Genomic DNA, 11302 nt, shown 5'->3' with positions numbered 1-11302 from the left:
GCTTGTCCATGTGTATTCCGCTTTATTTTTTCATATACAAGTAACAACCTGTATGTGTGCTGTCTAAGGTTTTATATATATATACACACAGTGCCAAGTTCAGATTGTACGACAGGAGGACTTCCCTTAGGTACTCATTTAGAAAACCACAACAGCCTGATTTCACTGTATAGGAATTATCGAGAAACGCAGTTTGTGGATTCTTTGAAAAGATTACTTAACCTTTCGTCTCTATTTTAAGCGTCTCACTTCCACATTCTGCATATTTACCGTATTTTTTTGGAGTATAAGACACACTTTTTTCCCTCCTAAAAGAGGCTGAAAATTTAGGTGCGTCTTATACTCCGAATGTAACCCCGCATGGTGCCCAAAATGGCTACCCGGAACAGCTGCCTTCTCTTACCCCTTCCATGCTTGGCCTGCTTTAATCACTGGAGCTCCCTCCGAGGATCAGCTGTGCTTTTTAAGCTGTTTTTCAGCCCCAATGCTAGCGAAGCGGTCTTCCGTGCTTTGCCTGCTTTTCTAATTGCTGTTCCCTCTGACAATCAGCTGTGCTTTAGAAGCCGTTTTTCAGCCCCAACCTCAAAACCAGCGAATGAACTAATGTGCTGGGACTAGCCAGATGAATACCTGGTAGGCAAGAATTCCCCTCCCCCCCTATTTTCCTCCCCAAAAAGTAAGATGCATCTTATACTCCGAAAAATACAGTATGTTGTACTGTTGTTTGTCTCTTACAAAACAGAAATAAAAGTGTCCAGGAAGACATACTGCTGTTACTTATCCCATAACATATAACCTTTCATTTTTACAAAAGAATCCTGAAATGTTTTCATTTTCTAGCTTCTATGATAGCGAAAGGGGAAATCCCTATTATTTCCTCCTAATTTTCATCTGTATGAAAGCAATGGCTAGAAATTCTTACGACAGAACTGAGGCAGAGGCTCCAAGAGGACAAGGAAAAATGATCCGTGAGTGGTGAGGACACAAGAGAAACTCTAGAAAAAATGGAAATGCTGGTAAATTAAGGTTAGGATATTTCAGGAAAGACAAGAACACACTAGAAGGGAGAATTGGGATCCAGAATTTAACAGTATATGATCATTTGCTTTTCCCAACCAAATATGGGCCACGGTGGTGCAGTGGTTAGAGTGCAGTACTGCAGGCTACTTCTGCTGACTGCCGGCTGCCTGCAATTTGGCAGTTCAAATCTCACCAGGCTCAAGGTTGACTCAGCCTTCCGTCCTTCTGAGGTCGGTAAAATGAGGACCAAGATTGTTGGGGGCAAGAGGCATAAGTATATAAGTGTATAAGTATATAATGGTATATAAGTGTTAAGTGCTATTGCTATATATACCTCTACATGTTCAAAGTATTTCTATCCACGGTCTTTATGGCTAGGCATGTAGGGATTGCTACCGTCAAGCACAGCTACAGCACTTTGGAAAGATTATTTCCTTGTAAATCATGTGAACATGACACAGTGAAACTACTCGATGGCAGTGTTCGCATAATAAAACTTAATCAGGTCAATTAACAAATACATTCGAGAAAAAAAATGTTTCCAAGTGATAAGTCGGCATTATGAGAAAACAGCAGGGCAACATCGATATTCCCCACCCAACTCCAGAGCCAGTAGAAAAAAAAAATACATACTTTATAAAGGGGGAAGAAGGAGGAAAAGGCAAGATTAACCCGCTTACTGGAATATTTGAGTCCTAAAGGCTTAAATATATCTAAGGAAGTTAACACTGATGCCACTCTGTGATTCAGGACATTATTTGATATTCACTATTTTCCTTAATTAATTTTCCTAAATCTTAGGGTAATTTCTCCATTAAATCAAACTCGACTGGGTGATTGAATGAAGAAAGGAAGTCTACGCAGATTTTGGGGGAGCAATATACAAAGTTTTTCACCTTCTGAATTGTAACTTCTCAGTCTGATCTACAACTCTAGAAATGCCTGCTGGACTTCCCAAGCAAGCACTAAAAAAAAGGTCTGGTCCGATACTGTGTTTGAGGCCTGTTACTTGTAATAGACCTTTTTTTTTTTTTAATTTGATTTATATGCCGCCCTTCTCCGGAGACTCAGGGCGGCTTACAATGCGTTGTGATGACTTAAGTTGTGCTTGATTCCCAATAGCTTCTTAAGTCCAAACACATTGAAGATTTGAGTTTGTACTGTTCCCCTACAAAGGAGAAAATGTTTCTTGGAGAAAAAAGTTTCTTGGAAAGCAAGATGACCAAACACTTTAACAGTCCACAAAATGGTCTCCTTGAATATCTCGTAGATCAAGTCCTACCACTTCTGCTGGGCTAAGGCAAGTGATATTGTTGTAGGTGTATTCAGGGGCTTCTCCTTCTGTGATGGACTGCGTGTACCGCAGAACCACGCCGGGTTGCTGCAGAGCAAAGTCTCGAAGTTCCTTGAGCGAGCAATTGCACGCCCATTTGTTCCCTTCTAGCCACAGCTGGACCAACGTAGGCGAGGGGCCGAGCCAATCCACTGAGAAGGTTCTCAGAGAGTTGTTCCTGATGTTCAGGTAGGTCAGTTTCGAGAAAGATGCAAAGACGCCGCTGTCCAACGTCTCCAAGACGTTGTTGGAGAGATCGAGCCAAGAGAGACGCAACAATGGGGTGAAGGCTCCGGGAGAGATCTCTACCAGCTGATTGAAAGAAAGAAGGAGATACTCCAGGCTCCTGAGGCCTGCAAACTGATTTGGGGAGAGGCTGCTCAGATGGTTGTGCTTGAGATCCAGATCAAGGAGCTCGTGCAAATCGTTCAAGCTGTGATCTTCGATGACGGAGATGGCGTTGAATCGCAGGAAGAGCCTTCGCAGTCTGGAGAGGTCAGAAAACATCTGCGGCCTGATCCTTGTGAGGCAGCAGTTTTCCAGATGGAGGCTGTGCAGTTGGCTAAGACCCCTGAAAGTGAAATCGGGAAAGGTGGTAAGGCAATTCCCAGATAGGTTCATCACCGCCACGTTTGAAAGCCCGAGGAACGCCCCAGGCCTGATCTCCTGAATCTGGTTGTCGTTTAGAGTAAGAACTTCCAGCTGACCCAATTTATCAAAGCTCTTTTCGAGCAAGGTGCGGATCTTATTGTTGCCCAGCTGCAATTCTTCTAGGAACTGCAGGTCTTTAAAAGTCCTGGGGCTCAAACTAGCGATGGAGTTGCTGGAGAGACGCAAGACGTGAAGGCTTGAAAGGCCCAGGAACGTGTCTTCGAAAAGCGTGGCGAGACGGTTGTGGGAGAGATCCAACCATCTCAGAGATTTCATGCCCGCAAAAGCCCGCGGAGCAATGGCGTTGATTTGATTCTGGTTCAGGTAAAGTTTCAGCAGCTTCTGAAGCTTTGTGAAGATGTTACCTTTGATGCCCTTGAGAGAATTCCAACTCAGATCCAGCTCTCGCAACTCGCTGAGGCTGTAGAACAGCTGGTGTTGGAGGTAGTGCAGCTTGTTTCCGGACAGGACCATCTCCCTTAAATTGGGTAGGTCATGAAAGACTTTGTCTGGTAGGACCACCAGGGAATTCCACCCTAGATTCAAGTACCAGAGGTTGGAAAGCCCAGCAAACACCCCTTCCTCGATCTTGTTGAACTGGTTGTTGTTGAGACGTAAGGAAGCCAGGTTCTGAAGGTGGAGGAAGATATTGGGTGCCAGCGACTTCAGCCGATTACGTTCCAGGAGCAAAGAGTAGAGTCCTTCCAAACCATGGAAGGCGTGTTGTTCGATCCCCGATAATTGATTGCCCTGAAGGTTAAGAAACTCCAAGTTGGAGAGGTTCCTAAAAGCAAGAGCTAGCAAGGTTGTGAAATTGTTCCCATCCAGCCACAACATCCTCGTACTTCGTGGCACGTCTTCCGGCAAGGTGGTAAGGTTGCGTGCGCTACAGTAGACGCTCAGATCATCGTTGCAGTCGTCAAAGCTACAAGCGCATAGGTTGGGGCATTTCTGACCTTCAGGACTTGCGCATTCTTTAAGCATTCTTGCTTCAGGATGCAAAGACATTGTCCCCAATGCCCATAGAACGGTCAGCATGGACGCTGCTCCTGTTGGATAAATAAAAGGAAAAAAAAATAAGAAAGCTAACAAAACTGGAACAAAACAAGCAGCGGATGTAGAAGGACGCGAAGAATTTTTAGCACATCTCAAGAACAGGGTGGTTGTTGTTGGGAGGCAACTATCAGATCAGTAGCGTGAGGGCCACATCGAGGGTGGGCTGCTAGGAGTTCAGGAGAACCTCTAGCTACGATTCTGTGCAGTTCAGAGAACCCCCAAATCCCACTCCTGGCTGGCCCTGCCCACCCCTCCCCTCCCCTCCCAAGAGTCCCCACACGGCCCGTTTTGGATGAAGGTCAGTGCAGGGCATGTGTGGAGGCTCGGGGAGGGCGAAAAACAGGCCTACCGAAAGTTTGGAAAGGCCGGAAATGGGCCCGTTTGCGGCCTCTGGAGCCTAGGGAGGCCATTTTTGCCCTCCCGGAAGCTTGAGGAAAGTCTCCGGAGCCCGGGGAGGGCAACCCCCCCTGCTGTGGTGCAGGAGGCTGACTAGGCCATGCCCGCCATGGCCACGCCCACCCAGCAACCAGGCAGAGAACCTCTTGCTAAAATTTTTGAAGCCCACCCCTGGCCACATCTCAAAAAGAAGCCATGGGTTCTTTTGAGGAATCCCTAGCCTTGGCCTTCCACTACCACCGTGCTCGTCATCTCGTCAACTTCACAAGCAATACTCGGAAAAAGAAAAGAATGGGCAACCTCTTTGGTCTGTCCTCTCTTGCAGATTAAGGATGTGAATTAGGGGTCCCAAGGAGAAGGTAATGGAAAGGAGGAAGCACACAAAAATCACAGCAGCTCCGTTTTCCCTTAAGAGCGGTCGATCAATAGGGCTCAATACTCACTTTGTCCTAGTGAATCTAGCACAGGGGTGTCAAACTTGATTTCATTGAGGGACACATCAGGATTGTATTTGACCTTGGAGGGGCAGGGTTGGCGGGACCGGGGTGGAGGTGGCCAGCTCGACATCACTCATGTTGGGGGCACCTGTGGTGACCAAGTGCTAAGGCAGGAGTTCCTTCAGACCTTCACTCACTCTCATTATAATCTCCTTCCTTCCTTCCTTCCTTCCTTCCTTCCTTCCTTCCTTCCTTCCTTCCTTCCTTCTTCTTTTTCCTTCGCTCTTCATTCCCCTTTCATCTTCCTCCCCCTCATTCCTTATTTTTCCTTCCTTGCTCTCTTCCCATCTTCTGTTCTTTTTCTTTGTCTTTCCTCTTTCCCTTTCTCCTTTCCTGTCCCTTCTTGTATGCTCAAATGCAAAAGGGGAAGAAACATTTCTTCTTTTGTTTTGTTTTTAGATTGTTTTGCTAGCTCTCTCCCAGCGAAAATGGAGCTCAGGGGAGCCACGTGTGTCCCATTCCCTCCAGGCCCCGTTTTCGGTTGCGATGGCCTCCTGCAGCTCTCTGCTAGCAAAAATGGAGCTCGAGCTCCAAGCTCCCCCTCCAAGCCCTGGCAGAGACACCGCGGGCCAGTCCTTTGCTGTTTCCAGGGTGATCCCGTAGGCCAGATCTAAGCACCCTGTGGTCCACATCCGGCCCATGGGCCTTGCGTTTGACACTCCTGATCTAGCACAATGGTCTATATAGTCCTTCCCTTCAGATCTCAGGACAGAGAAACAGAAGTTCCTTTATGTGATAGCCTCATGAAGAAGGTCTTACATGATGTTCATACCCTCACCAGGGGTGAAATTGAGCAGGTTCTGACAGGTTCTGGAGAACCGGTAGCGGAAATTTTGAGTAGTTCGGAGAACCGGCAAATACCACCTCTGGCTGGCTCCAGAGTGGGGAGGGAATGGGGATTTTGCAATATCCTTCCCCTGGAGTGGGATGGGAATGGAGATTTTGCAGTATCCTTCCCCTTCCATGCCTACCAAGCCACACCCACAGAACCGGTAGTAAAAAAAATTTGAATTTCAACCCTGACCGTCACCTTCTTTATATATAGGATACACACACACAGTGTGTATCCTATGTTCTATTTTCAGTAGAGCATTTGAGCCCCATGGAATTACATCTGGCTACCCACGTCTGATGAATCCCCAAAGAGGATAAAATTAATGGCGTGGTGTCTCCTGGTATTCAGTGTAACAGGAAACAACAACAGGACTCACAACAGCAATGCTTTTTTTCCAAATACTATTGTTTGCAGGGAAGGAAGCTGCCCTTCTAGAAGGGAGCAGTGAGATTTGGTGCATGCATACGATTGTTTAAAATGTACAGCCAATAAGAAATATTGAGGGTTACCCCACTCATTCTTCCAAAGTGATCTAGGGAAAGAATCATAAATAAAACCTTACTTGGCATTAAAAAGGTAAAGGTTCCCCTCGCACATACGTGCTAGTTGTTCCTGACTCTAGGGGGCGGTGCTCATCTCCGTTTCTAAACTGAAGAGCCAGTGCTGTCCGAAGACGTCTCTGTGTCATGTGGCTGGCATGACTCAACGCAAAAGGTGCACGGAACGCTGTTCCCTCCCCACCAAAGGTGGTCCCTATTTTTCTACTTGCATTTTTTTTACGTGCTTTCAAACTGCTAGGTTGGCAGAAGCTGGGACAAGTCATGGGAGCTCACCCCGTTATGCGGCGCTAGGGATTCGAACCGCTGAACTGCCGACCTTTCGATCGACAAGCTCAGCGTCTTAGCCACTGAGCCACCGCGTCCCTTCTATTTCTGTTTCCTGCTATTACTACTTTTTAAAATGAATCCCTGCATGTTATATTAAAAAAAAAAAATGTTACGTTAAAAAAAAAACTACAATTAAGGAAAAGAAAGAAACGGAATATTTTTTGACTTGTGACTTATTTTATCAATGGCTAGTTGACAAAAACAGGAGCTAGAAACAGGGAAATATATGAAAGGATCAGCAATACAAGGAAGACGTGTTAAATTGGTTAAACAAATAGCATGACTATTATTGGTATTAATATATATTGATATCAATGCGATGAATATTTCTGTAAACATTTTGAATATCACTTCCTAAAATGATTTGTCAACACACTGTTCAATTGAAGTTGGAATTTTTATATACTATAAAATAAAATAAAAACATACTACCAAAAAAACAAACAAACGACTGAAGGCTGGAAACTCAACAGAAGCACTGAATCTCTTTTTAAAAAAAAAAAAAAAAAAAAAAACAGGACGCAATTTGAGAAACGGTGAACTAAACGGAAGTTCTAAATTTTGAACAAAAAGAAAGACGGAGTAATAATTGAGAGAAAGAACGCCAGCGACTTCTCTTACGAGGCATCTTTATGAAAGCGCTGGAATGAAATCCCATCTCTTCTCGCTCCTTCGCACACGCAAGGACTCGCACATAAATATGTTACTACACCCATGTGATTTGTCTGAAAGTTATCAGTGCGACAGGGCGAAAAAGAGACTTTCAACCCGAATGCATAAGGATAGTTTAAGGATAGTTTAAGGTCAAGGTAGATGTGGCTGGATGGAGTGACTGAAGCAGTCGGCGTGAGCTTAAATGGACTCCAGAGGATGGTAGAGGACAGGAAGGCCTGGAGGAACGTTGTCCATGGGGTCGCGATGGGTCGGACATGCCTTCGCAACTAACAATAGCAACAAAGGAAGGCTGAGCGCCAAAGAATGGAGGCCTTTGAACTCTGGTGCTGGAGAAGACTCCTGCGAGTCCCTTGGACTGCAAGGCGATCCAACCGGTCAGTCCTAGAGGAGATCAATCCTGACTGCTCTTTAGAAGGCCAGATCCTGAAGATGAAACTCAAATACTTTGGCCACCTAATGAGAAGGAAGGACTCCCTGGAGAAGAGCCTAATGCTGGGAACGATGGAGGGCAAAAGAAGAAGGGGACGGCAGAGAAGGAGGTGGCTGGATGGAGTCACTGAAGCAGTCGGCGTGAGCTTAAATGGACTCCGGAGGATGGATGGTAGAGGACAGGAAGGCCTGGAGGAACGTTGTCCATGGGGTCGCAATGGGTCGGACATGATTTCGCAACTAAACAACAAAAGATTTGGCCCAGAAGGTTGCAGTGATTTGATGGTCCTCCTATATCACTGAATGTACTTATAAAACACTACCACCTCAATATTTCTTTTTTGGTGTAGGGGTTAAGGCACTTAAGGTGGGAAACCGTGAGTCCTCGTCCTTCCTTAGGCCCAAAGTCAGCTTGTTAACCCTGGGCGACCTTCTTTCTTTGCCCTGGGAAGAAGGCGGCGAGGGCAAAACCACTTCTGGGGGAAAAAAATGCCAAGAAAACGGGAACTCCTCAGGAATGAAATAATGGATGCAACTGAATGCATTTAAAACTGAGTTAAAATCAGAAAGAAATGTTGTTTTCAGACAGTAGTTAATAGAAGTTACATTTTTTTACCAGTGGGTAAAGAAGCTGGTTTAAGTTTTATTTGACTTCGATGCTGCCTGAACCCAAATAAACTCTGGATTGATTTATAAGATTAAAAAAAAACAAAGTAACAAATATACAATTTTTTTTTCTTTTAAAAAAATTAAATGTTTAATGCGTGCCATATAACATGCTTAAGCCAATCATTTGGACCGAGTGTGTTGCTGTCATAGGGCTATATCGCTGGCAACATCATCCAAATCTGAAAAGACCATTATTTGGAAAATAAATTTAAAAACCATAGCTATAGATTCCAGTGTCTATAAGCCCAGAATAGAAACTTCTGTGGACGTGAACATTATAGACATGAACATTGGCATCCATTCATGTCCAAGCTATGAATGTGCATGTAAGGTGGCAAGATGCATATTTAACATGCTTGTGATGTAATGGCAATTGGCAGAAACATTCAGAAGGCTAGGAAGACTGAAACTGCTTGAAAGAGAATGGGGGAAATTGATAAAATTACCTACCCTTGCCTTCCCGTCAAAAAAAGCCTCTGCTAGACCAAAAAGAAAGAAGTAATGGATGCAAACGAATGCATTTAAAAGTTTTTAAAGAGGAGTTTTTCCAGACTTAACAAAATATCGCCTATTTAACTTGGGCACCCTGCAACACATCCTCCAAAGTTGGCCAACATTAGGAAATGTACCTTTTGAGAAATAATCATCGTAGTGGAAGCTCCTGTTTTATAGGTTTTTTTTCCCCTCCTATGTGCATAAGGAACAGAAGTGCTACGGAGCTCGTAGCGATTATTTTCTATACATTATTACAAGAGCCAGGTTAAGCAAACCATGCGCCCCATAATACCCAAAGAATTAAGGAAATCACTGTGGCGGTTTTGAAGGTTTCCTATGAAAATGATTTTAACATCCTTTTAGGCAAGAGAATGGATAAACTTTATCCAGTGATGGATAAACTTTTCCAGACCGAGTGCCCAAAGCGCACCCGAACTCCCAAAATGCAATGCGCGTGTGCCCCCTGTGCATGCGCCCTGCCCACCGTGCATGCATGCATGCCCCCCCACATGCGCCCCCTCCCTGCGCATGCATGGCAGACCCGAAGACCAGCTGGCCAGCGGGAGGCATGTGTGCATGCGCAGCAGAACTGAACTGGGGCAACGGCTCGCGTGCCATCAGAGAGGGCGCTGCGTGCCACCTCTGACATGCGTGCCATAGGTTCGCCGTCACGGGTCTATACCTTCTGAGAATATAACTAGTACTTTAATTCCATGCAGGTCAATCTGGCATGATGACATAAGAAGTATATGGTTTTGTTTGAGTTGTGTTGCTTGCTTGCCTTCCCGTTTTTCTTTTGGTCAAATCACCCCTCGTGAAGTTGAGCAAAATCGAACAATCCGTCCGTATCATATATACCCGTTCAGTTTTGCTCTCATATCATACTCCTCTTCCATTTCTCCTTCCCCTACATGCTGCTCTTGCTCATTGCTACAAAACTTGAAGCAGTTTTGCAATATTTTTCTAAAAGAGCCCCAGGTTAAAGGGGGCAATATTTGCAAGATCTGCCCTCCCCCGCCCCCCCAGGGTTTGCCTTTTCTACCCTACAACGCTGAGCTTTGTAACTGGCAACGCACGGCCGCAGGTTAAAACTAGGACCCTTCGCGAAACGAATCCCACTCCCAAAAAAGCTGCACGCATGTTATGCTGCAGCCCGAGAACCGTGGAATGCTTTACCTTAGATACCCGTAAGGGAGGGGGGGAATTGTAAGCATTGTAAGCCGCCCTGAGTCTCCGGAGAAGGGCGGCATATAAATCAAAATTAAAAAAAAAAAATTAAAAAAAAAAAAGGAAAACTGCAGGAACGAACAGACGGATCCTGCAAAAAAAAACAGCAAAATTTCCTCTTTTTCCCACAACAGCCCTTCTTCTGTGGCAGAGTTGGTGGGACTGGCCAGGCCAAAGGAAAACCCAAATACAGAATCACATTTTTTTTTAAGAGGGGAAAAAAAAAGTTCTACCCTACCTTTGCTCATTCTGGTTGCTCTCGGGCTGAAGTGTGAATAGTCAACGGTCTGCGAGCAACCTCAGGTAATGCTGTCCTCTGAGTTTCCACCCCTGATACAAATAGAGCAGTTCAGCAGCTACCACCCTGTGGCTTGTCCAGCTATGTGTGTGTGAGAGAGAGAAGTTGCTTTTAACCCATCATTTACTGGCACGGAGCACGGAATGCCTTCAAGAGCATTCCGGGCAATGCTTACCTGGGCAACGCTTACCTCCTGAGAAGGCATAGTGGTCTCTCTGGGGTTGGCTTGGCAGGGGTCTTCCCAAGCCCATCTGGTTGGCCCCTGTAAAAGTCTAAACTCCCCTTTCAAGTTAAAAACTCCACTTTGAAAACTCTAAATGCATTAGATTTTTTTAAAAAACCCTAGACCTTTTGAATGAATCCAGCTTCATATTGTTTTAACCTGCTGGGACAGCTAAGTCGAGTTTTAGTTTAGTTTACTTTATTGTCATTGCACCTCGTACAACGAAATTAAATGCCATCTTCAGTGTACATCATATGTAAGAAAACGATAAAACAAAAACACACATCCTTCACATTCTATACAATTGAATTGAAAACCCCTGATACTGCATTAATATTGCACTATACAGTAGAGTTCAATATAGTTACTGCTAGAGTGGAGTAGAGTAGAGTGGAGTGGAGTGGAGTGGAGTGGAGTGGAGTGGAGTGGAGTGGAGTGGAGTGGAGTAGAGTAGAGTAGAGTAGAGTAGAGTAGAGTAGAGTAGAGTAGAGTAGAGTAGAGTAGAGTAGAGTAGAATAGAATAGAATAGAATAGAATAGAATAGAATAGAATAGAATAGAATAGAATAGAATAGAATAGAATCTGTTTCTCAGCCTATGTGTCCTGGTTTT

The 11302-nt window shown here is 44.9% G+C and overlaps 1 protein-coding gene across 1 annotated transcript; it reads right to left on the bottom strand.

The window, feature by feature from the left end:
• Nucleotides 1–8: 8 nt before the first annotated feature.
• Nucleotides 9–10688, bottom strand: IGFALS (insulin like growth factor binding protein acid labile subunit). Its single transcript, XM_070954947.1, has 2 exons — nt 10409–10688; nt 9–4053 (listed from the first exon to the last, which is right to left on the bottom strand). The coding sequence occupies exons 1-2, from the start codon at nt 10416–10418 to the stop codon at nt 2252–2254; spliced, it is 1812 nt and encodes a 603-aa protein (XP_070811048.1). The 5' UTR covers nt 10419–10688; the 3' UTR covers nt 9–2251.
• Nucleotides 10689–11302: the final 614 nt, after the last annotated feature.

Source organism: Pituophis catenifer, unplaced genomic scaffold (genome assembly GCF_029215685.1).
Source record: "Pituophis catenifer annectens isolate HBS135680 unplaced genomic scaffold, rPitCat1.0.hap2 SCAF_16, whole genome shotgun sequence".
Taxonomy (NCBI): domain Eukaryota; kingdom Metazoa; phylum Chordata; class Lepidosauria; order Squamata; family Colubridae; genus Pituophis; species Pituophis catenifer.
The sequence above is the reverse complement of the archived record's forward strand: the minus strand, read 5'-3'. Positions and strand labels throughout refer to the sequence as shown.